General features: G+C 44.9%; 2 protein-coding genes across 3 annotated transcripts in view; one reads left to right on the top strand and one right to left on the bottom strand.

Moving 5' to 3' along the window:
• LOC144284448 (low-density lipoprotein receptor-related protein 2-like) overlaps positions 1–2,009 on the top strand; it is a 43,522-nt gene extending 41,513 nt beyond the window's left edge. The window contains exons 32-33 of one of the 2 annotated variants that reach the window (XM_077848987.1): positions 1,036–1,144; positions 1,846–2,009. In XM_077848987.1, the coding sequence (XP_077705113.1) occupies positions 1,036–1,144; positions 1,846–1,875 (139 nt within the window). In that variant the 3' untranslated portion in view covers positions 1,876–2,009. Of the gene's footprint in view, positions 1–1,035 lie in introns of both variants that reach the window. The other variant, XM_077848986.1, reaches the window with a different exon arrangement.
• A 7,799-nt stretch (positions 2,010–9,808) lies between these two features.
• CLDN23 (claudin 23) lies at positions 9,809–11,550 on the bottom strand. The gene has a single exon (XM_077848415.1). It carries the CDS (start codon positions 11,508–11,510, stop codon positions 10,746–10,748), a length of 765 nt encoding a protein of 254 aa, XP_077704541.1. The 5' UTR covers positions 11,511–11,550; the 3' UTR covers positions 9,809–10,745.
• Positions 11,551–26,548: the final 14,998 nt, after the last annotated feature.

Raw genomic sequence — 26,548 nt, 5'->3', positions numbered from 1 at the left:
GCCAGGGCTGCTACAACGAATACCACAGACTGGGTGTCTTAAACAACAGATTTCATTTTTTTAGTTCTGGAGGCTGCAAGACTGAGATTAGTGTGTCTGTGGGATTGGTGTCTCCTTGAATTATAGATGCAGACTTACCTCCCTGTGTCTTCACTGGTCTTCCCTCTGTCCATGTCTATGTCCTCGTCTCTTCTTATAAGGACAGCAGTCCTTTTGGATTGGGGCCCAGATTGACGAGCTCATTTGAACATAAATACCTCTTTAAAGACTGTCTTCAAAGATGGTTACACTCTGAGATACTGGGAATTAGGATTTCAACATACTGACTGGGAGGGGATATAACTCAGCCCATAGCAGGAGGTGAAATACACTCAGGGAAGATTTAAAGAAAGCACATTGTTTTGCCTAAGAGCAAGAGAATATTAAGAAACACACAAAAATAGCAAAATGTTGGCTTAGAGTAGGGATGATGACAAAATCGGCTTTAGTACAGGAAGTGACAGTAACTGAGGACACTAGGTTACGCATGCTGGGGAGGGTCCGTCCACTCTGTGCTGGGGGAGGGCCAATAGGCAGCCTATGTACCAAGAAATAGAGAAGGAAAGTTTTAAAAGTTAATCTCTATCAAGCCAGCACTCACAGACTGAAGAAAAGCCCGGGAGAAATGGTGTAGCTTGGCCCAAGCCAACGAGCACTGGTCAATAGCTTTACTAACGTTAAGATGGACTTCCTTAGCTCACCGGCATCCAATCACCACTAACTTGTCCTTGGATTCCGTTCTCCTTGACACCAATTAATAGTGTCCCCCAGTTGAAAAGATGTACTACTTCAGAGGTTAAGTGAATGCCTAGTAACAAATCATAATTGACTCCGGTATCACCCATTCTAGGTCATTTGATTCATCCAAAAGACAGAACACAATTCCCATAGCAATGGCCTTTGATAGGATATGAGTTGGCCCTTTCTAAGTATAGACCCATCCCAGCGTCAGCCCCTAGGAACAACTCTTTTGACTCTTGTTTCTTTGATTCTTAGAAATCGTGCAGCGGCATCGAGAAATTTGACCCGCCGTGAAGAAAATGGCCAAGAAGAGGAGAATCTAATGAATAGTGAGACTTTTGTCAACGAAGCCTATGATGAGCAGGTATGCCTGGGAAGGGTCTTTGAGGAGAACAGATTGTGAGATACAGCCAAAGAATGCCCCTTCTGAAAAGTCTGAGCTGGGTGACAGTAGGCAGTGTTAACTCACAGAGCTTTTTGTGTTGGGTGAATGATGCTATTATGTGTTTTAAACTAATGTTCAGTGACTTGTTTATCTTTAGTCTCCGGTCTCTAGTTCCAACCAAAGTGAAATGTGCATGAAGTGGGGTAATCAAGACATTCAGATTTTGGTGAACTTCCACAAGGGGCTCAGTTCCATGGTGGGGTGGGATGTTATTAGAGTTAGTTGGAGTTACCCCTAAAATTATGCCCCCCTGTGATCTCTCCTAATCTCCCCTTCACTCAACTACCTCTGTGTTTTGTTTTAACGTAGTGTGTATTCAGGGGTACCTGGCTCAGTCAGTAAAGCATATGATTCCTGATCTCAGGGCCTAATAACTTCAAGGCCCACACTGAACATAGAGCTTACATAAAAAAAATAAACAAATAAATATTTTAAAACATATCTATATCTATATCAAGGGGCACCTGGCTGGCTCAGTCACTGGAGCATGCGACTCTTGATCTCAGGGTTGTGAGTTCTTGCCCCACGTTGGGTGTAGAGGTTACTTAAAAAATAAAATCTTAGAAAAAAAACAACTATGTTAGTGTATATTCTCTGATTTCGAGTCTCTTTTCCTACAGGAACTGTTAACTTCTTTACAAACCGACTAACCTTATGATAAAAAGAGAGCTGAAACATCTCAATAAAAATTGTTTATACGTTGCATTGTGTACTGTTTTAACATCTGTAACTTACTGTAACTGTGTGCTGAAATGGTAACTTATTAAAATAACTGCTTTTGAAATTGGCTGAGGTCATCTGGTTTTGGTAGTAGGTGTTGGAAGACCGAATATTTGCAGGTGGGGTCAGATTTCAGGCCAAGCTCCATGTGATTCAGGTTCTGGTTTAGCTACAGAAACTTTCTGATCCCAGCGTGCCTGGCCCAGTGCTAGTCTGAGGTTCTGGACTTGAATCTTGGCTTTGTCACTTACTCTGAGGTGTATTTAATTGCTCTGAACGGGCTTCTGCTCTGAATGGGCTTCTCCATCTTACAAAAGGGAAAGATCGCTCTTAAATCTTTACCTTTTAGGTAAAGGTCACGTTTCTGCCATGTAACAAGTATTCCAGTATTCTTTATCACTCCCTCTCAGATACATTTTACTGCAAAGTAGTCAAAACTACTGCAATAGTACTGCAAAAGTAGTCACTTTTGTTGAAAATCTATAAAAATGGTGTTTTTCTTATGCTCTCATTTGATTCTAAAGCTAAGTACAGTTGACCCTCGAACAACACAGGTTTGAACTGCACGGATCCACTTATATGCAGGTTTTTTCAAGCAGTACACACAATACTGTGAATGTATTCTCTCATGATTTTCTTGGTAATATTTTCTTGCCTCTAGCTTACTTTATGGTCAGAATACAGCACATAATACGTATAGCATGCAAAATACGTGTTAACAGACTGTTACAGGTAAGGCTTCTGGGCAATAGTAGGCTGTTAAGTTTGGAGGGAGTCAAGTTATATGTGGATTTTCTACTGCCGTGGGTGGGCGCCCCAACCGCTGTTTGCCCAAGGATCAACTGTATAGGTCAATCTACTTTACAGATGTAGAAACGCAGACATATGGTTTAAGACTTGAAGTAAAGTGGGTAGACGCTGGGGGCCTCAACACAGAGTTACAAGTGTGGACTGGGGTTCATCTCAAAGAGCTCTTGCCTGCTGGGGAAACATGCAGATACTACTTAGATTCCAGATTCCCTTTGACCCTGCAGAGTACATCTTCCTTCACCCTTACGTAAGGACCAAGGGCACTAAATCTGTGATGGGACACAGGTAACAGGAGTGTTGTCTAAAATTCAGCAGCAACCTTTGGCAGAACACTTAATCACAAAACTATTTCCCCAACGATAACAAGGGGATTAACAGAACACACATCAGGTCAATAGAGCATCGCATGAAAATACAAAAATGCCTGTGCACTGCTTAGTGCCTAGTACCAGAGGCTGAGAACCCTAGTCCGAATTATAATCGCGACTTGACTTGGAAGTCTTTCCTTGCTTGGATTTTTTTTTTTTCTAAGCTATTCATATTTAGCTTCTTGCAGGATGATTTTGGTAGGCTACCAAGGGTCACAAGAAGTCCTAGGCTTATTAATGTGGGTATGGTACATAAAATCAACTCTGCCGTGCAGTCAAGTATAAACATTCCCAAATACAGATCAACTTGACCGGAAAAACAAATGCTGGGAGCTCTGCCCTTCCTGAGGCTGGGAGACACACAGAGCAGCATTACGTTTCCCCAAGTGCTTAGCTATATTTGAGAGAAACCAGTTCAGCACCCAAGTGCCTGAGACACCTCACCTCCACAGAGTGACTCTTAGGTTTCTCTTGCCACCTCTCCCAAGAGCCATCTCCCTGCCATGTTGGCTCTTGGCAAGGCTCTACCCCTATCTGAGGAGAAGTGAGTAAAAAAGACACAAGAGTCTGGCTTGAAAACATACACGAATGATGTGCAGCAGCGATACCACTTTGGACATCTTGAGCTATCGCCTTCACCTCCTTCAGACCTGAGACTTCCCAGGCTGGAGTTCTGGCCAGCTCTGTCTACTTCCTACTTCCGCAGTCTGTCCGCCAGAACGTTACTCCGGCCCCCCCCTGCTACTCTGCAAGCCTCACTTCTTGGTTAGACACCGCCCCCCCCCCGACACATCCACCGTTTCTTTTTCCTGGGGCAAAGGGTTGCTGACTGCTGCCAAATCTGTGTATCATGTGGGCACCCCTTCCTTCCACCTCCTTGCCCGGGCTTAGCTACGTCTTTTCTTATCTTTGGCCTCCTATGAATGTGTGCCTAAGTGTCATTCCACTTGAATCTAGTTTGGCACATCCTGTTTTGCTTCCCCAACTCAAGAATTTACAAGACGCCTCTGAACAACTATTTCACAGGAAAGACTTAAGTCTAAATGTCAGGTACTCATTTATAAGATTAACAATGCCTAACCACCCCTACTCCTAAAATTGGCTTTATTATGTCAGTTTCATAATCTTACCTGTTTGTAGCAATGGCACGTTAACTGTAAGAGCCGCCTTTGTGATGATCTCTATATTAAGTGTTAATTTCTTTATTTCTTTCCACCTAAATAGATGAAGCTCTAACCCCATAGCAGATGTAAACATTTGAATTCCTTATAGAAACTTGACATCTGTAACCCGATAATAGATTTGGGTTTTCCTCTGGAGGGACAGGAGCTTTAGAAAAGTTTTTTGGAAAAAAAAAGAAAAAGAAGTTTTTTGGTTCATGCTTTAGGTTGAGAGTGCCCTCTGCAAAACTTGACCTTTTCAGTCTATAGCAAGTAGGTTAAACACTTGATACTCTTTTTAGGAAATAAATGGGGGAGATCATCGATGATGGGAGGGATGCACCGTGTTCCTACTATTTTAACTGCTGAAAGGTCTGTTAAAAAAGGTCTGTTAGTGGAATGCCTGGGTGGCTCAGTGGTTGAGCATTGGCCTTCGGCTCAGGTTGTGATCCCCGGGTCCTGGGATCGAGTCCCACATCAGGCTTCTCTCTCTGCCCATGTCTCTGGCTTTCTCTGTGTGTCTCTCCTGAATAAATAAATAAAATATTTTTAAAAAAAATCTGTTAAAAGAGAAATCAGGAACTAGAACATGGAGTTTGTTGCCATCAGACTAGTTACTAAATCTATAGATCAGTCAGTCCTCTTCCTCAGGCTTCACTGTTCATATTTGCTTCTCTCCTCTCAGCCTCATCTAATTCTCAAGAATTAGGTATCTCTCTCAAGATAGCAAATTTAGAAAGGCTCTATGATGGCATCTAACTCAGCCTTCCCAGTTGTACAGATGAGAAAACTGAAATCCCTGAGGGGTGGCGTTTACTCTGTCAGGAAGCACATGTCCCCAGATTCTAAAATCACAATGCCCCTCAATGCTGGGATGAGGGGCAGCTCTTTGGGAGGCACTGACATGACCGTGGGGATTAGGGAGAGTGGTGGCAGGGGCCTTTGCCATGTGAATGGCAGAGGTGCTGGGTACCTGTGAGTGCACCTGCCATCCCTGGGCACCTGGACCTCATGCTGGTTTAAGAGCACGGCTGCGCCCACCTGCCTGTCAGAGGTGTTGGGCAGCCTGGTGGGACCAGAGGGCAGTAGAGTTGTCTTTACCTCAGTTTTAAGCCCGCCTCGCCACTTACCAACACTAGAGAACCAGGCCACCTGGTCGGCATTGCCTGCCCCACACCCTCCACCCCAAAAGCCTTGTCCGCATTTTCCTTGGTTTGGACAGATGTCCTTATTTCCCTGTGTCCAGTCCTGTGTAATGGAGATGTGCTGGAAGGGGTCATTTTGATGTGCGAAACAAAGGCAGAGGGAAACGTAGATAAAATTCAATGTCCCTATAACCTGCAGCCCTTTGACAAATACTGGAGGCAGTCAGGGTATAGCTTCCTCCAGGAAGCTCCCAACTGTCTAAATGCCTTGCTGGGGGAAAACCAACCTTGGTTTGACAATAGCAAGGCCTCTGGTGTCCTGTGTCTTCTTTAGTAGATGAAGATCCTTTTGGAACTTCCTTTATCTTTACTTCCCCCAACCCCAAAGTATATAATCATCTGTTCCTAATAATCCTAGGGCAGTGGGAGCAGCAGCAACAGCTCTTTCTGCCCACGGGGCTTGTCCCGTGCTTTAATAAAACCACCATGCTGCACCAAAGACAGTCTCAAGAATTCTTTCATGGCCATTGGCTCTGGACCCCACCAAACCTCACCTATATATTCAAAAACTGTAATTTTACTGCGTGCAATGAGGAAAGAGAAGAATGCATGTGGAGGTCATTGAGAAGATTGAGAATTGCGCACAAGTCTTTTCTTTTTCCTTCCCTGGCCTCACACAAGTTTTTATTTGAAGTAATGATGGTGTCTCTTACTCTGTTCCCCTCACATGGGGAAAATCTCATCCATGATGCATTGGGACCAGAAGAGGCACCGGTTGTGCTGGACTGGTCTTTAGAAGCAGATTATAACCCAGTTCATGAAGCTGCTCCTATGCCCCCCCCCCAACACTCCCTCCCCCACCCCTGTAGGCAGGTGCCCTTAGGCCACAGATGACTCTCTGTGTACAAGACAAGTTGTGTCTAGGGCAAGGAGATACTTAGGGCACGGAAATAGATTTTAGAGCTAACTTTAAGTTACTAAATTTTTCACCGGACCTGAACAAGTGTTAATACCCACTCTGGGACTACAAAAATACATAGAAACCATCATGCCCTTATATTAAATTCAGAGATAAGGTAAGTACGTCGAGAAAATGACACATTTGAACATGTGAATGATATGTTCAAATATGACCCCTCGAAGCTGATGGGGAAAAGCACCATTTAGGGGGTGTGGGGGGCGGTGAACACATAGGCCTTGGCCAAGCCATGAATGGAATTTAAGCTGAGAATGGATGACACATAAGGAAGGTCCTGAGATTTTAAAAGACATGATTGACAGGCCTTCATTTTAAGAAGGTGAGATCAAAGATATGGGGTGGGCATGGGGGCGAGATCCACAGCTCCAGGGATGTGATAGGGCCCAGAGATTTGAATTTCTTTATTTTAAATTTTTTAATTTAAAAAAAATATTTTATTTATTTATTCATGAGAGACACAGAGACATACGCAGAGAGAAAGCAGGCTCCACACAGGGAACCCGATGTGGGACTTGATCCCGGGCCTCCAGGATCAGGCCCTGGGCCGAAGGCAGATGCCCAACTGCTGAGCCACCCAGGCATCCTGGGATTCAAATTTCTGCCTCTCCCTACTGCACCACGGTAGGATAGGATGTTCCTCATGAGTTAGTCACACATTGAATTGTTCATATTTGATTCTGAAGACATTCTAGAAAAGACTTTGTTCCAAGCTGTATTGTCACCTCAAGAAGCTCTTCCCCTGACAAAGGGTAGAGGGCAAGAGTTCCCTAGCCTCACTCAAAGGTACCTCCAGCTTCCTCCTGTCCTTGGCAGGCAGTTCTAGAGAGAAGCAGAAGCAAACCATGCTGATGCCAAGCCTGCTGTGCTACCGATAAACAGGAGAGCTTGGTTCTTGTCTCACGGAATCGAAGAATGAATCTCGCGGACAAAGGAGAGTGAGTAAAGGGGTAGAAGTTTATTAAGCAAAGATACAGAGAAAGCTGTCAGGAGTGAGGGGGTCCTGACAGGGTTGTCACTGAGGCTTGTAGGGTTGAGTCTTTTATTGAGAACCAACCAGGGAACCCAAATCCTTTTAACATATCTACTGATACCACCATAGTGAGTGGGTAACATCTTTAATGGCTTATTTCCTTTTTTAGGGTCCCGTAATTCTTGTTGGCCACAAGTAACCGTCTCTGGCACCTGGGACAGGGTGGTCTGGCTTTAGCTCTGGTTTTCTTTCATCTCCACATTTTTGGGATTTTTGTGAGACTGATTTCATGGCCCCCTACCTAGCCCCATTTGTCCCTAACTCATTATCACTGTTCTCAGGGCCTGGAATGCTCCCCTCTCTATTCTTTCCATTCTCTGCTCAAGCATCACCTCCTTCCTGACCACCTTGCCTAAAAGGTCCTCCCTTGTTCCCTCCAGTCCTGGTCCCTGGTCTATTATTCATCATTTTCCCTATATGGAGCTCTCATGCTTGAGTGCGTAGGTTCCACAAAGGCGGAGCCTGCCATGGTTGTTTTCCAAGGTGTCCACAAATGGGCTGACAAAATGACAGGTGTCTTCCCACCCACTGGTTGGATGACCCATGCAACCCAGAGGAGAGGGGTGGAGAACACCTCTGGCAGCACCTCCTACAGCTTCCGCAAGGGCTCAACAGCTTGGGTGCTGAAAGCCTCAGCCCTCCTTAGTGAGGACAGGCTTCTAGATCAGAGCCGGGCCAGCCAACGGGTGGAGCAGGAACCCTGCGAATGCGGGAATGCGGTGCTGCTCCACTTCCACACATTCCTCGTCTTGCAGGAACAGTTTGAGCAATCCCGAGAAGACTTCGCCCATCAACTAGGGACACCTACTTTGTGATTGGGATCCTTAAGAACAGGCTGTGATGGTGCAAGGCAGCGGGGGAGGGCTGGCGGCAGTGCCCTTCCCCATCATGTGCTCCCCGTGGGGAGGCCGCCGAGCTAGCCGGTATTGGGTTCAGGATAAGCTCACACCCACAGCGGTGGCTGCTGAAGCTCCAGCATGGTCTAGGGTCTCGAGTGTGTCAAAGCCATTGTCACTTTGTGCTGTTGTAGCCCCAGAATGACCCGTGTGCCCCAAACAGATCCCAGCCTGATGCAGGAGTGCCTTTCCATGCTGTCTTGAATACTTTTTTTTTTTTTTTTTTTTTTTAGCAAAAACCAGTTTGCATTTCTTAAAAGGGAGTTTTGGTTTCATTTCTGTTATGCTAGGGCAAAAACAGAGCTCTAATTCTTGACAACAAATTCTTAGTCATGGGGGAGGGGGCAAGGGTTTTGAGTATAAGCCACAGGAGAATAATTGGGCAGGGAAGAAAAGTGAAAACAACAAAACGCTAGTTTTGTTTTCAGCCAGGCTTCCCTGAGTAATATTTGGAACTGTTATGCAGGCAAGATTCAGTAAATTCAGTAACTTGCTAGGAACTCAGTATCTTTGTTGTCTGCTGGGTCCTGACTTCCCAGACCCTTAATCAATCCCTGCCTTTCGGAGGTGTTAGCGGGGAAAGCAGTGTTGCCTTTTCTCCTTCTGGCTCTCGGTTCCCTGGAGCAAGTGCCCTATCTCATCCAGGCAGCAAACTCTCAAAGGTCTGATTTTGTGCAGCCTATGGGATTGTAATTTGAGTGAGGCACGGTCCCCAGGAAAGCCTTGCAGCCCCAAGGCGGGGGAGGGGGGACATGAGCTCGGGCTCCTCCCGGGAGCTAGTGAGGAAGTCAGTTTCTGGCCTCACTCCAGCCCAGTTCCATTACAATTTGCATTTGAAAGAGATCACCAGGTGATACACCTGCACTTTAAAGGTTTGGTTGCAAAAAGGTAGAAATAGGTGATTTCGGGCATTAACGGCTAGGGAAGTGAAAGTATCCTATCCCTTCCACTGTAGTTAGTAGGGTGTGCTGCTTAGTTCCTTCTGCTGCAGCCCTGTTGCCAGTGCTTACGGACCTGAATGTTCCTACCTCTGAGTCGGCTTTTAAAGGGGAGATTCAGCGCAGGGAAAGACGCCCTTAAATCAGCCGCTTGAAATGAGAGCTGGCCCTGCCCGCGACTTAGTCTCCTCCGTGGACCAGAGCTGCCTACCTGTGATTTTCGGCACCACCGTTTACAAAAGGAGACGATTTCTAGTCTCACTTCATGCTGGAAACTGGAGCTTCTAGCTTTTTCTACAATAGACTGGGCTTGGCCGAAAAACGGCACGGAACTTGGAAATAAAGCAGTCAGGGATTTAAGTGGGGCCCGTCGGCTCCTTTTAGCAAATCTTATGCTAAAAGGGGGCAAAGATATAAGTGCTAGATTTCAGAAACAGTGCCGAAGCAGCCAGGGTATTGTTGGCAACGAATGATTAAGCTCCCAAAGTTTGTACTGGAGACAAAAAAAAAAAAAAAAAAAAAAAAAAAAACACAAACTTTTGTGTGTATACTGAAACTCTGTGTTCAGCTTTTATTTATAAACAAGAGGTCTATGCCCATGTTCCTTAAAGATTTTTGTTGTTGTTGTTTATGATAGACACAGAGAGAGAGAGGCAGAGACACAGGCAGAGAGATAAGCAGGCTCCATACCAGGAGCCCAATGTGGGACTCGACCCTGGGACCCCAGGATCGCGCACTGGGCCAAAAGCAGGCGCTAAACCGCTGAGCCACCCAGGGATCCCCTAGGCCCATGTTCTTTAACTCAATGCAGTGAACGGTTCCGTTCTGTACCAACTATTTATGGTCCTCTACGTCCAGGGTGAGGTAGCCAAGGCACAGGGCAGCATAGGGTTCGTCTGTTCAAACCCACCTGGCTCCTAGGAGAGAAACTTCAATGACCTCGACTTTCACACAAAAAATAGATAGAGGCAAATCCTATGTATACTTGAAGAAATGTGAATATGAGTCCATCAAGTCACTCCACAAAAGCTGCTGGTATTCGTGCGGCTCTAAGTTTATTTTACGAGCTTCAATCAAACATAGCCAGTATACTGGTCTCTTGAGAGTTTGCAGGCAAATAAATTATACAGCGGGGTGGCAGGGGGTGGCGGGGGGGTGGTGTAAAGTTCAGTGGCATTTCCGGATAGTGTCTGCAGGTGCTACAAGGGTCTCTGAACCTCTGCTGCTGACTTGGACTTCTGGTCATCGCGTCCACACGGTGCACAAAGGAGCCCTTTTTCCAGACGTCCTCCGGCTTCAAGGATGAGAAGCTCGTCCCCCGAGGATCCTCATCCCCTCTGGGGAAGGAAACTAAACTCGACAGGAGGGAAACCCCAAAGCCAACCTGACCCGAGCGTCCCGTCCGAGCAGCCTCGCGTGGCCCCAGGCGGGGATCAGCCTCCAAAGCGGTTACGGGCACGCGTCCGGGGTCCGACTACAGGTCGGAGTCGCAGGGCGGCGGGGCGGCGGCGGGCGGCGGGCGCGGCATGGGGAAGCCGGCTCCGGGCCGGCGGGGCAGGTGCGGGCCGGGCCAGTCGACGTGCACGGTGCTGATGCTGCCGATGCTGCTGATGCTGCCGATGGTGCTGCCGCCGCGCCGCGCGGCCCCGGGGGGCTGCTTGCGGCGGCGGCGGCGGAGCTCGGCGCACACGGGCGCGAGGCTGAGCGCCAGCGAGGAGCCGCCCAGCAGCAGCAGGCAGCTGCCCAGGTAGCCCAGCACCAGGCTGTAGCCGGCGTGCAGCGTGGCCGGGCTGGCGTCGGCGGGCAGGACGGCGCGGTCCGCCAGGCGGTGGGTGTACCAGGACACCGGCGCGAGCCCGAGCAGGCCGGCGGCGCCCAGCGCCACGCCCGAGAGGCCGGCCAGGGCCGAGCGCGGCTCCTCCCGCCAGCAGCGCACGCCGAGCGCCGCCAGCAGCAGCCCCAGGGCCGCGGCGGCCAGCGACGAGAGCATGAGGGCCCGCGCGGCGCGCACCGGCGCCGCCTCCAGGTAGCCCCAGCGGTCGGGCTGGCCGCACTGGCGCTCGCGGCTGCTCTGCTCGCGGCACAGGTCCCACAGGCCCTGGTACAGCTCCACGTCCACCGGCTGGTCGACGAAGCCCTTCACCAGCCGCCAGCCGGGCGTCAGCGTGGCCGTCAGGTTGAGCAGCAGCCCGCAGGGCGCGAGCACCAGGCCCAGCGTCATCACCGCCGGCGTCCGCATCCCCGCGCCCCGCGCACCTGCCGCCCCGGCCCGGCCCGGCCCGGCCCGGCCCCGGCCCCCGCCTCCTCCGCGCCACCGAAACCCGCGCGCGGGCGGGTGACACCGAAACCGCGGCCGCCCGGTGGGAGGGGCGCGGGCCCGGGCGCCGCCGGCCTGCGGAGGTCGCTCCGCCCCCGCTCGTGGCGCGGCTCCGCGGCGGGCGGGCCCGGGGGGGGGGGGGCGGGGGACGGGGCGGCGCCGGCTCTGCCCTGTCCCGGCGCCTCCCGGGTGGGGTGCGGGCCCCCGCTGCGCCCCTGGGTCCCCGTCGGGGCGCGGCCCGGGAGCGCACCTCGTTGCTTAAGGGTTCGTCGAGGTTCGGGCCGACTCCGAAGAATCAGAGGGAGTGTGTTTCTGGCATGCGGGCCAGAGGATGTTATTTTTATTTTTTTTAATATTTATTTATTCATTTGTGTGTGTGTGAGAGAGAGAGAGAGAGAGGCAGAGACACAGGCAGAGGGAGAAGCAGCTCCATGCCGGGAGCCCGACGCGGGACTCGATCCCGGGCCTCCAGGACCGCGCCCCCGGCCAAAGGCAGGCGCCAAACCGCTGAGCCACCCAGGGATCCCCATATTTTTATTTTTATTATCCCCGTAGAAGATTTTGAAGAGGCCAAACAAGGGAAGGGTGTTACTGGGTGTCGTGTCTGGCGCACTCTCCAGTTGTATTTAGCCGTATAGGGTCCCGTGTCTGTTCGTTGTCTTTGAGCTACTTTCTACCTCTGTGAATCTGTAGAAAGCCTCTTAGTACCGCCGATGGATTTTGTTCAAAGAAATGCAAAGGAGAAGGGCGTCTGGGTGGCTCCGCGGTTGAGCGTCTTTGGCTCAGGTCGTGATCCTGGGGTCCTGGATTCGAGTCTTGCGTCGCCTCCCCCCTCCCCACCCTCCACAGGGAGGCTGTTTCTCCCTCTGCCCATGTCTCTCCCTCTCCTTCTGTGTCTCTCATGAATAAACAAATAAAATCTTTAGGAAGGAAGGAAAGAAGGAAGAAATGCAGAGGAGGGGATCCTGGGTGGCCCAGAGGGTTGGGCATCCCACTCCTGATTTCCCCTGAGGTGGTGATCTCCGGATATGGGATCAACCCCGGCCTGGGGCTCTGCACACCCAGCGGGGAATCTGCTTGGGATTCTTGCTCCCTCTCTCTCTGCCCCTCCCCCTTACATTCCCTTCCTTGTTTCTCTCTAAAATAAATGAATAAATCTAAAAAAATAAAAAAGGAAACACAAATGAGTTTGAGTCAGTAAAACCTAAATGATTATTGACCAATGGATACAGACCAATTTGACATTGATTTGTAAAGTTTTTTACCTGTTAACCTGTAAATGTGTTCTTTGCATTCTTCTTTGACCTGGTTGTAACATCATCCTTGTTCCTTGCTTGATAATGAGTTAAATAAAACCTTTGAAACAAGTTCATTTTATACTTGTGTGAGTCATGACTTTAATTTTTCTAAAAAATGATTCTCAACAATGTTTTTCTCATTTTCCGTATTTCTTACAATGGAAGTGTATTACCTTTGACCAATTATGGTTAAAATTAAAACTATTTCTAAAAAGCAAAGTTAAATGTTGATTTGAAGTGATTTTGAACAATCTAGAGTAGATAATAACCATATAAAGGAATCACTACCTTTGTCTCTAAAAACATTTTTTTTTAAATTGTGATAAAATCCACATGACGTGGAATTGACTATCTTAACCATTTTTAAGTATATTGCCCATTGGCATTAAGCACATTCATACTGTTGTGTTACCATCACCATCATCCATTTCTCGAACTTTATCTTCCCAAATTGAAACTGTACCCACTGACCAACCAATAACTCCCTGTTCCACCACCACTCTTCATGCTTCTAGCCCCTGCTAACCACCATTTAACCCTTCTGTCTCTACGAATTTGAGTACTGGGGAATCTTCATATAAATGAAGTCATACAGTAGTTATGAGGCTTATTTCACTTAGATAATGTCCTCTAGGTTCATGTATGTAGCATGTGCCAGAACTTCCTTTTTTTAAAAATTTTTAAAAAGACTGTATTTATTTATTCATGAGAGAGAGAGAGAGAGAGAAGCAGGCTCCATGCAGGGAGCCTGATATGGGACTCGATTCTGGGACTCCAGGATCACACCCGGCTGCAGGCAGCACTAAACTGCTACACCACTGAGGCTGCCCAATTTCCTTCCATTGTATGGCTGATGATATTCCACTGTATGTATACACCACATTTTGTTTATCCATCCATCCTTTGATGCACACTTTGATTGCTCTCACCTTCTGAGTTACTCTACGGGTGATTAGATGACATTTCAGGGCCTTGAATCAAAAAGTCATGCTCTAGAAGCAAAGTCTACAGGCTTCAGCCACAATACCTGTTACTCTTTCACTGGTGACGTCATTCCTGTCTGAGATTTGTGGTTTGGCTAGAAATACCAGCAAGATGTTCTTGCCCCTCTAGGATCAGAGTATTAGAATCTAGACACCTGATGCATGCAAGAACAACACCCCAGCCTTTGATTTATAAATCACTGTGTGTTTAGAGGCTGCCAGAGAAGTCCATCTCTCTTGACCTCAGCCAGAGGGTTAGCTAATCCTGCTACGGAATATTGCCTCCAGTGAACTCTCCTGACAGATGCCACATAGACAGAGAGAACTGAGACTTCGTCAAATTTACAGAACAGATAGAAAAACTGCTTTTGCGCCTGCTTGCTAAAAAATGAGTGGTTGTGTTCTGGAGTTTGATCTAAGACACTCTCTGAGACTGAGTATTGGAAGTTACTGACCTGTATATTTTTAAATGAGGTATAAATGATATACGATGTAGTGCACACATTAAATCTGCTAAGTTTTGATATACATATAACACCTGTGAACGGATTACCGTAATCAAGATGGTCGTAAACACATCCATTCCCCACAGCAGTTTCTTTCTGTCCTTGGAAATCCTCCCTGTCATCTGCCCCTGCCACTCCCTAACCCCAGGCAACCACTGATCTTCTTTCTGTCAGCATAGATTGGTTTTGCATTTTCTAGACTTTTGTATTAAGTGGAGTCTAGCAATTTAGACTGCATACAAAGGACTATTAGCTTGTCCCCCCTCGGCCCAGCAGCTCCCTCATTGGTCTGAACTCAAGATCACCTGGGGCCGGCACTTAGGGAAAACACAGATTGCCATTGAATGGGATTCCCCAGGGCATTGTGATGGAATTTGTGTTTACAAGCCCCCAGCGGATTCTTAGGTTTAGGGAAGTATAGAACACAAAGCCAGAGTGGCCAAAACCAACTGAAATCCCCTTCAGGTCTGAGAGGACATTTTTGCTTTTGAATGCGTTTCACCGCTTTATCTCTAACTTTACTGTTGTTTAGAACAGCAGAGAGACTTCAGAAAGACTTTAGGGACCTGAATCATTTAGAGTCCTTTGTGGAATGAATGAATCCCAGGCAGTGTGACCTGGGAGGGGGACGTGAATCTGCTCTGCGTCCTAAATCTGCCTCCTGCCCTTGGACTTCTTTTTTGTCTCTACCTAAGCCCATGACATGCTATCATCTTTCCCCTAAATTGACTTTGAACTGGTTTCCTACACTCATGCTTTCTTTTTCCATTTCTCTTAGCCACACAGGCCCTCAGAACTGACATTGTAAAGTTGAAACTGAATCTTGTGCCTACACCAACCCTCCCCTTAAAAAAAAAAAAATTTTTTTTTTGAGAGAGAGTTAACATGTGTTGGTGGGGGGGGGGGCATGCAGAGGAAGAGGGGGAGAGAGAGAATTTTAAGCAGGCTTCACTCCCTGTGTGGAGCCTGACTTAGGGCTTGATCTCACTTCCCTGAGATCATGACCTGAGCTGAAATCAAGGGTTGGAGGCCCAACCGACTGAGCCACCCAGGTGCCCCCTACATGAACACCTTTTAAGCCATCTACAGCCCAACCCCAGCTCCCACTCTGGCCCATCACCCCTCCCCCCTCTTCCTCATACCACTTCCCCCAAAACTTGGATTTTTTTTTCTCATCTTTTTCAAAGTGTTGTGTTCCCTTTTGTGCCTAGATCTTTGCATAAGCTGTTTCTTTTCCTAGAGTCCTGCTTGCCCTTTCCTGACCCCAAGGCACCCTTCAGGTCTTTGCTTAAATACTATTTTCTCTGGGAAAGCTTCTCAATCTCCAGGATGGGATTGACTTTTCCTGTTGGGTCCTGCCATACACTCTCTCCTGCTAGAGACCTGCCACATTTCCTCATTCCTTGAACCACCTGGTTGTCCAGCTAGGGCAGGGGTAACCTTTGCCTTGTTCTGCTGAGCCCTGAAATCCATCTCAGGGCCTGGCTGCAGTAGCCACTCAACAAATCAATTGTATTTCCTTCTGCCCTGCATTCTTGCACACAGGATCCACAGGCTTCTCTTACAGGTGACTACCTGGCGAAAACAGGTTGCTAATGTGTCTCAGTAAACAAATTTGCTTGTCTGTTGTATGAACGCTTACTTTTCGTTAGCATAGAAAACAATGAAATATGGGATAGCTCCAGATATTCATGACAAAGAAGTGTAGCCCTGTGGGGGTAACGTTCTGTGGTAGAAAAGGAGAGAAATGATGGCAGTAAGGGTAGCATCTGAGTGTGTAGACCTGGGCTCTTTGTGCTATGGGCTTCCAAGTTCATTGTAAGGTGAATGAGAAGAAAGCACGACTCCTGGTGTGGCAGAAATGAATTATGGCTGAGATTAGCACCCGTCAGTGGAAGCTGATCCCCAGGCCCTGTAATAGCTTTCTTTTCTGAAGACGGGTCTTATGATAAGACAAGAATCTACTCAGGTTGCCCTAGGTTTCCAGATGAATAGTGAGCTCCTAGCCACTCATTCTACAGGGAGTGAAGCCAAGTCCTCTGTTAGCCGTCCCAGGCTGGGTCACAGAGAACACCTGGTACACAATTCCAATCTTCTGCAGTGACTTGATCTTGGAAGTCATGTTGCAAACTTTGGGAGGCCGAGAGGGGCCCACCAGATCAGCGTGCTGCAAGGTCCTTTCCTTTTACTCTCCACAGATGAAGGCCCTAAACACTGATGCTAGTCTTCCAAAGGCAAATTCAATAGGTTATAAAATAAAAAATAAATGATAAAGAATTACACTCTAATCATTATTTTATTTTTTTCGTTATTTTAAAATAGTGTGAAAACAGCCTGAATTGAACTAAGTCCCTTCAATATAGCTTCCCTTCAATAGTCCCTTCAAGCTTTCCTTGTTGGCAAGTAGCCCAACAGCTCTTTCTCTAGCCTTTGTGCTCAATATTGTAAAAAAGAAAAAAAGAAAAAAATATATATATAACTTTTGATATCTAATTTTTTCTTAATTTCTTGGTGCAAAATGGTGGTTTTATTAAAGCCTGGGGACAGGACCCATGAGCAGGAGGAGCTGCCCTGGGCCTGTGAGGGTTGGGTGATTATATGCCCAGGAGTTGAGGGGGGTAAGGAAAAGGGAGATTCCAAAAGGATTTTCATAGGCTCAAGAGGACCTACAAGATACTGGAGGCCTTGTCATTGTCAAGTTAAAGATTGTTTTTCCCTCTAGCAAGGCATTAAGACAATTGGAAGCTTCCTGAAGAATGTCACACATTTCCCACCCCCCGGGGGGGGGGGGGGTGTCTTTGTGGGATATCAGCTGTGCTTTGTCCTCAGCTAACCCTGCTCCCTCATCATTTTCCCCCTGAACAATTTTGACCCTTAAATCCTCAAGGTTGTTGAAGGTGGAAGGTCTCATCTCTAACTTCCTCCTGCTAAGTAGGGACATAAAGATGTCCCCACCTATGGGTCTATATTGGTCAGTTGGGAAACATATCAGGGAGTTATAAAAAGGAGAAGGCAGCTGAATCCAACGAGGACAACACATGAACCTCCTTCAGAAGATAGGATCATGAGCTGGAAGTTATGGCAGTGAAGGAATCTCCGCAGGTAGGCAGGGAGACACCAGAAATAACAAAATGAAAGTGAATATTATAATGAGAAAGTGAAGACCTTTGACAGTTGACCTTTGATAATTTTCCTCCAGTCCAGAAGTTTAAAGCAATCACTAAAGAGAGATTATCTTAAAGCACCAGTTTGAGTATTCATGTTAAGTAGAAACCCAGAAATATTTTGTGGTAATCTGGAATGTATATAACAGCATTATGGGTCTTTTTTATTTTTTTTATTTTTTTTTTATGATAGTATAAGTTCTACCTTGTGCAACAGTTAAAACTTTTAATGCCATTCTATTTTGTAAAACTGCTTTACGCATTTGTGTTACTTTAGTATTCAGTAGAGAAATTCTACATTGAGTGTCATTTAGGGCTTTGACCCTGTATTATTAAGAGGTTCTATGTTCCAAACAACATCCTCTGGTCTCAAAGAGGGAACCAATGGATGCTAGGCGGTCATAACAATGAAACACAAAAACATGTTCAAAGTTGTTTTAAATTTGGAAGGTTGCCTGGGTTGGTAATGGTAATGATACATCTGTGCATCCAGGCAAAGCCCAGAGTATAGTGGCCTATCCAGCCATGACCTAAGAAAGCCATGGCCACGAATTAGAGTGATATAGCCAGTGGGTCATCCATTATCTCTGTTAAGTCCATAGTTAACCCTAGAGTGGGGTATGTTCTGGCTTTCAGGGAACTGATTGCCATCCCAGCCACAGAGAATTGGTTAGAGTGCTAGCTGAGTTATACAATTGTTGAGGAATCAGTCCTTTTTTTTTTTTCTTTTTAAAAATTGTATGCCGGGATCCCTGGGTGGCGCAGCGGTTTAGCACCTGCCTTTGGCCCAGGGCGCGATCCTGGAGACCCAGGATCAAATCCCACGTCAGGCTTCCGGTGCATGGAGCCTGCTTCTCCCTCTGCCTGTGTCTCTGCCTCTCTCTCTCTCACTGTGTGCCTATCATAAATAAATAAAAATTAAAAAAAAAATTAAAAAAAAATAAAAAAATAAAAAAATAAAATAAAATAAAAATTGTATGCCCATGGGGCCTTATTATTATCCCCACAGAATAAAAAGCATAAAGATCATCTATACATGAGCTATTGTGTAGAAATAGAAAAGCTATTTCTCTGAAGTTTATCTCAAGTTGCCTAGATTAGGTAAACACTTGAAGACAATCAGAAATAGAATTTTACATTCACAAAGGTGTTACTGAAAAACAATTTTTCTCTCTAAAATAAGCCTCATTTCCAGAGATAATCAAATTAAGACCAGTTTGTGAAACAATTCCAATTTTGACAAACTCGCCCTAATTATTGACGTAAACTCAGCAAGAATGATTGATCATATAAATCCTTCTAGAATCTGCTTTGCTGAAACTTTTTTATAAGGAATCTCTAGGTTGAACTTTTGGTAGCCTCTTCAGGTCAGAAACCAAGCCAAGTACTTGCCCATCAGACATGCCTACAATACCTGTAGGTTTGGGCAGATTTCTCTTCACGAGGTCCCCAAGGTATCCTGAGGTTCCTGCACCTGCCAGGAAGTGACATTCTTTACTCACTTGGTGAGGCTGCTGGTAACTCCATCAGCAAGGCATCGGGCTAACATTTCCAAGTGGCCTATAGCTCCAGGTTTCATAAGGTCAACCTTAGTTCCTTAAAGCTGTTTGGTCATATCCAAGTCTATGCATGCCTCTCAATATGACATTCCAGTCAAACTTTGGGTAAAATAACCAATATTTCCAATGGTGTTGTGTTACAAGAACAGATTCTTATTGAACTTATGCAAATGACCATGATTGCCATGGAAGAAAGAATACTCTTTGAGATAACTTTTAAATTCCGGAGGGTTCATGTAGAGAGAAAAGTTAAATGCTTTAATTTGCTTACAAATGAATACTTTATCATATTTCTGTAAATCAGCTATCTTAAGAGAAAGTTTTAACCTGGGAGAGCAAACAGAACCAGCGGTGGTTCAAACCAGGAGTTACAAAACTATCATCCTCTTGGTTTTAGTCACATGTTACTATTCTTGTTTAGTTTGAATGCAACTTTAGTTAGTTCTGGATATTTTTACCCATTTAAATTTTGACCTAGAAGATCTCAAGAACTTGTATTTGTCCTAAAGATACTTTATATGAATCTTGAAGATGAAACTCATTTTGTAAGAGAGTAAGAACAATTATAAATGACAAGACTCAAAAATGGACATGGTTCAGGACACCTGGGTGGCTCAGTGGTTGAACATCTGGCTTCTGCTCAGGTTGTGATCCCAGGATCCAGGATTGAGTCCTGCATCAGGCTCCCTGTGAGGAGCCTGCTTCTCCCTCTGCCTATGTCTCTGCCTCTCTCTCTCTCAGTCTGTGTCTCTCATGAATAAATACATTTTAAAAATCTTTAAAAAAAAAAAAAAAGGACATGGTTAAAGATCTGAGATGTTACAACATAGCTGGCAAGGAAATCTACTTATTTCTGTGACACATAACACTTCAATGATCAAAATATCAAGTGATGACCTTATATTCAAACATATTAAAGCTTTAGGAATTACATATAACCTCTAGAATAGTTATAGCATTTACCCAAACATAACCTAAGACTTATTTAACAGTGTTTCCTGAGTAACTTAACAAACCAAATAAAAAGGCCTAGTGAATTAAAGAGACTTCATTTACAACTCAAATCTTGGGAAGTTTGTTAAAACCTCAGAAAGTTAGGGCAGCCTGGGTGGCTCAGCGGTTAGCACCGCCTTCAGCCTGCTTCCTGCCTGGAGCCTGCTTCTCCCTCGGCCTCTCACTGTCTCTCATGAATAAGTGGTTTATGTATACAATGGAATATTCCTCAGCCATTAGAAATGACAAATACCCACCATTTGCTTCAACGTGGATGGAACTGGAGGGTATTATGCTGAGTGAAGTAAGTCAGTCGGAGAAGGACAAACAGTGTATGTTCTCATTCATTTGGGGAATATAAATAATAGTGAAAGGGAATATAAGGGAAGGGAGAAGAAGTGTGTGGGAAATATCAGAAAGGGAGACAGAACATGGAGACTCCTAACTCTGGGAAATGAACTAGGGGTGGTGGAAGGGGAGGAGGGTGGGGGGTGGGGGTGACTGGGTGATGGGCACTGAGGGGGGCACTTGACGGGATGAGCACTGGGTGTTATTCTGTATTTTGGCAAATTGAACACCAATAAAAAATAAATTTATTATTAAAAAAATAAGTAAATTTAAAAAAAACTTAGAAAGTTATATTTCCATTCCTTACTCTATCTTACATATAGCATTGCTTCCCTTATTTTCTTTGCAGTAAGAAGTCAAAAGCACAAACCTACATCCAGTAATCAATACTTTAGCACTATTTGCAAAAGACCTAGATAATCATCCAAGCAAAACTTCATAAAGTTTCAGGTTACCAGACTTTGAAAGCTGTCTTAACAATTACTTATGAAAACTTTGAGACAGACAGTTAACCAGCATTTCAAGTTATCTTTTGCTAACAAATTGCAGAGGTAACGAGCTTATTTTGACCTTCAGCAAACCTTGGTAGAACAAAAGTTTCTCATTTAATGCTGGTAACTTTAAAGACAGGTCTACCTGGGCAGCCCCGGTGGCTCAGCAGTTTAGTGCTGCCTTCCGCCCGGGGCCTGATCCTAGAGACCCGGGATCGAGTCCCACGTTGGGCTCCCTGCATGGAGCCTGCTTCTCCCTCTGCCTGTGTCTCTGCCTCTTTCTCTCTGTGTCTCATGAGTAAATAAATAAAAAATCTTAAAAAAAAAAAAAAAGGTCTACCTTAGACCATTTAAGTTACTTTGCATACCTATTTGTCTTCCATCAGGATCCTCCCCATTGTCCATTTTTACTGGAGACACTGGTGGGGAAATCTGGAGTGGGCGTTCTTAAGTCCAGGGGGTGCTCTTTTCTGCTCCTTGAGAGCCAGGGTAGGAGGAGCCAATGGTGCCAGAGGCACCAAAGATGGTCTAGAAGCCAGTTATGTAGGCCACACCCAAGGTGGTGCAGAAATGGGGAGGGGAAGGGGGGGGCAGAAGAGGGGAAATACTGCCAGAAGGCAGAGAAAGGGTTCCTGGTTCTAGAGCTCATCAGCTCCAGAGAGGAGCAGACACCATGTTTTCCCACCAGCAAGGCGGAATGGGCAGTCCACGTCAGGCCTGAGAAGACAGGGAATTTCCCTGAAACAAAGAGTGTCGGCAACCGCTTGGGAATATTCTTTAAAGTCCCCAACCCGAGGTAGACTAACCACCGTTAGTCTAATTATAGCCGTTAACCAGGGAAATGAGTGAGGCAGGAACCCCCATATCTATTAGGAGGAGGAACAGTGAGAGAAAGAGTCAGAGTCCACTTCGTCTGGAAGGGCCTGTATTTCCTCTAGCAACCTGAGTTTATTCGGAGGAGGCTTATTTAGGTCATTATTATCCAAAGTCAGGAAGGAGTTTACTAGCTGACACGTTGGGGCCACTTGCCCTGTTTCCTGCAGAAGAGATCTAATGGATAGATCCCACTGAGGCCATGCGGTGTTAGAGGAGTTCGGTCCTTTCCTAAATTTTGCAATCTGAATTGTCTCCAGTGGGTTAAAAGGCACCCCAAGGGAGAGTCCTTGGGGATTGAAGACAGGAGCTCCCATGCTCCTAGAGAAGAGTAAAGAAGGTCCATTACCAAAGAAAGACCCCCCGACTCCTGGGTGGTGTGCTACACGCAAGATATGTCAGAGGTTCTTAGTGTCAAAGCCACCTGAGGTGTCCCCCGAACAAAATCGCAATGATCACCGCAGCTGTTAAAGGCCCCTGGAGGAGGGAGTCCTGCCCTCCCCCGTTTCCCCATCATAGCCTAGGGTACTGATGGGTGCTGGTGTAGGGACCGAAATCCTGTGCCTTGAAGATTGTGCCGTGAAGGTCGTGCTGTGGAGGTCACACCTTATTTCATCTTACCTTGAAGGTAAAACCCACTGTCTTTAACCCATAAAGAACAGTGGAAAAGTTTTACAAGGGGAAATTACTGGATTTTGTAGCTTAGGTAGTTAGTAGAGGACAATGACAGAAAACAGTAAAGATAGAAATCCGTCATGGTCTAAGCGACATTCCAACACATGTAGCCTCTACAGCCAACTTCCCTAAGAAATGGTCCCCAGGTGGGTTTAATTCAATCGGGTACTGGTTTCAGGGGGCTCCCAGCGGAGGTCTCATGGCCAGAAGTGGCTAGACCAGGGGTGTGGAGGGGATCACATTAGACCAATGAGGAGGAAACCTCACACGGGAATCTTCAGATCGACAGCTGTCCTGGTGATTTAGGTGGCTGTCCCTTGCCCAAGACAGACAACTTTGTATGAGGACAGGAATTAAGAGAGGGCATCAAGTTTCTTACCATGCAGGCCAGGGTACTAGCTTCCAGGGAAAAGGCAGACTGTGTCCTCCCTATAGAGCAGCCACGGGCTAGAGGACCACAGCCGGAGCAATTGGCATGGGGTATTCCAGTAAGACCAACTTCTCGAAGGCCCCTGGAATGAGAGTAAAGGAAGAGAAGAGGAAAGTACTCACCAAATTTGCACCGAAACTCAAGAGTCCAGATGTAAAGACTCAAAGCCCCACATTCGGGTGACAAATGATGAAGTTTTTGGAATATAGGTGAGGTCCAGTGCCAACGACCAAGAAAGAATTCTTGAGATGTCTTTGGTGCAAAATGGTGGTTTTATTAAAGTACTGGGACAGGACCCGTGGGCAAGAAGAGCTGCTGCCACTTTTGTTTACCTAATGTAAAGTAGCACCCAGTCAGCTGCCTAAGTTATTTTCTTGATGGAACTTATCACTACCAATATATATTTTTAATTATTTATTGATCTGTTTATAGCCTGTTTCTCCTACTGCATTGAATTCCAAACACTACCCACTTTGCTGGTCTTGTTTGTGGCTGTATCTTGGCACCAAGAATAGCACCCAGCTCAGAGTAGGCACTCAATTGTTGGAATATATAAATATGTCCTAAATTGATGAAAGAAGTTTTGTAAAATTTCCAAACAATGACACATAAGGAAGTTACAGCATACATAACTTTATTTTTTTAAGGATTTATTTATTCATTTTAGAGGGAGGAGGGGAAGAGGGAGAGAGAAAGAGAGAATCTCAAGCAGACACTCCACTGAGCGCAGAGCCCAATGCTGGATTCCATCTTACCACCCTGAGATCATGACCTGAGCTGAAATCTAGAGTCAGACACCTAATTGACTGAGCCATCCAGGCGACTCAGAGCATACATCATTTTAAAAAAATTATGAATTTGACTATTTTGTGCAATTTATGTAAGTGGAATTACACACTCTCTTTTCATGGCTGACTTCTCTTAGCATAATGTCCTCAAGGTCCATCCATGTTGTAGCATCTGTCAGAATTTTCTTTCTTTTTAAAGCTGAAGACTATTTCATTGTATGTGTATACCATATTTTGTTTATCCAGTCATCTGTCCATGGGCACTTGGGTTGCTTCCACTTTTTGGCTTTTGTGAATAATGCTTCTATGATGGTATATGGCTTCTAATTTACTACATTTCATTCTGTGTGGTGATTGCCTATCTAAAGCAAGAATTTATTTGCCATTCCCTCTTTACATATCAGAAGGTATCATGCCACTTAAAAAAAAAAACTTGCTTAAGTTTTATCTTCTAAAGGCTTCAACCCTTCTTGCCTTAGCATCAGGCTGCTGCTGTACAAAAATGGGTCTGCATGGTGTGGGTGGGGCATTCCTGGGACCCAGTGGTTCCTGGGGCTTCACATAGATAGCCTGCTTCTCTTCAATTCTGTCCATTCCTGTCCACTCCAAAGCAAAAATATTTGCCATGCCATGGACTAGGTTCCTGTAGGTCCTTGAGATACCATTTTTTTTTATTTACAAGTTTTTGTGTGTGTACCAGAATTTATACCACGTGGTAACCATGGCAAACCACTAAATGGAAAAACCAAGTACTATAATGATAGTAATGCTTTTCAACTTAATGTAAAGATTCAATGCAATTCCAATAAATGTCATGCAAGGATCGAATAGGTAATTTCGGTTTATTTGGAAAAATAAATGAATGAAATACATTAAGAAATTTCTGGAAAGAGCAGAAATGAAAGGGGCATGCATACTCGGGCTGTTAAATGTGCTTTAATCAAACTTCAATAAAAAAAATATATATATATATATATAAAAAAGTAGGCTCCAGTCTTCCCGATGTTGCTGCTCCCCTTGAATGGAAAGTTTCATAGAATGAGGCACCAAGAGGAAAAGCAGAAGTAGAATTCATTTTAAAAATGGTGAAGTCTTTGAATAGTCTTTAGTTTGGTCAATACTAGCATACCCTGTCAATTTACTGGTTTTGTGACCGCGTTGTGGTTATGTAAAGGGTCAGCACTGCATGAACTAGTTAAAGACTATGTAGGAAGTCACTCTTAGTTATGCAATGTCTGTGACTCTAAATCGAATTCAACCTAAGTATAGTTAACAAACACAGAGATTAGGTAAGTAGTTTTCAGAGGTTGGGGTTGGTAGAAGGAATTGACAAGATGGTGCAAGGTAGTTTTTTAGGTGATGAAAAAATTCTGTAACATAATTGTGCAGTGGCTTACATAATTGTGTTTGTCTACTTTATAGCTATAAATGTTTCCTTTTACTATGTGTGAATTTATTTCAATAAACCTAGAATGTCGAAAATAAACAAATGTGATTTGAAGCTGTAATTAATAATTCAATAGTGTGGAATTAGCACTAGAATAGGAAGGTGGATTAGCAAAATACAGTCAAGGCCAAAAAGAGACCCTAGTTATGTACAAACTTATAAATATGATAAAGTGGGATTTCAACTTGTAGAGAAAGGCATAGTGTTATGGCAACTGCTGAGCTTTGGAGGAAGAAAAAAATATAAGTTTCTACATCACAAAATATGTAAAAAAACAAAGGAAAAAAGTCTACGTTGGATTACTTAGTTTCATATAAAAATGAATCCTGAAAGAAGTGAAAGGAGGTAGAGGGGGAGTAAATATTAGTCTGTGGAAAGGCTTTCTAAGCAAAACATCAAAGATGACAATTATAGAGAAAAAGCTTGATAAACTTAACTATATGGAAAGTTAACATTTTTAATTTAATAATGTCTCAAAATTTGGACAAATCTTTTTAGTTTTTGTGGCAGAAAGGCAGTCATATCTATATGGCAAATCAATAAAAACACAATACTAGAGTGAAAAATGGGAAAGAAAATGCCCAGTCACAGAAGAAAATAAATATCTAATAAGTATATTCAAACGTGATCAATTAAGTGACTCCTTTATTCACATAAATCCAAAATCAAACATAGGGGAACCAGTTTTCTTAAACTGGAACCAGTGAAGGGGGAAAAATGCTACTGAATTTTGGCTAGAGTTGGGGACAAAGTCATTACTGGAGGGAAAGTAAATAGTCTGTTTATTGTAGTGATGTTACAGTTTGTTTTTTAAAAGCCTTAGACATGTGCTGTCTCTTCAATTTATGAACTAATGTTCTAGGTATGTGCTCCAAGGAAATAAACTGAGGATATGGAAGGACCTTAACTACAAGGGTATTCACTGACTACCCTTAACAATAAACAGATTCTAAAATAGTATTGCAGTATGAAACCAATTATGTTAAAGAGATTATATATGTGTGTATTGGAAAGTACTAGAAGGAGATATACTAAAATGTTAGCTGCTCCTGATGTGATATGTGTGATTTACGATTGCTTTTCATTTTCTTTGAGCTTTCATAAATTTTCAAAATTTCTTTCCTGTAGACTTTTTTAAATTTGAAAAACATGACTTTTGAAAGTTCACGGTCAGTTAAGTTCCTCCGTTTTTCTGACTTTGAAAGCCAAGTTCCATATTCTTATGACACAACTATCTCTTTCACAATTGTGAATGCACCATCTTCTATGGCCACAACTAGGCCCAGTCTTAAGTGAAAGTGAAACAGCTGAATTCTGTTGTGATGTAACATTGACTTGTTCACAGAAATGCACGCACAAGAAATGATATGCACTTATCCCAGGAAGAAAATTGGGTGCTATTTTT

Source organism: Canis aureus, chromosome 15 (genome assembly GCF_053574225.1).
Source record: "Canis aureus isolate CA01 chromosome 15, VMU_Caureus_v.1.0, whole genome shotgun sequence".
NCBI lineage: Eukaryota > Metazoa > Chordata > Mammalia > Carnivora > Canidae > Canis > Canis aureus.
Note: the sequence above shows the minus strand (reverse complement) of the source record. Positions and strands in the feature narration are given on the sequence as shown.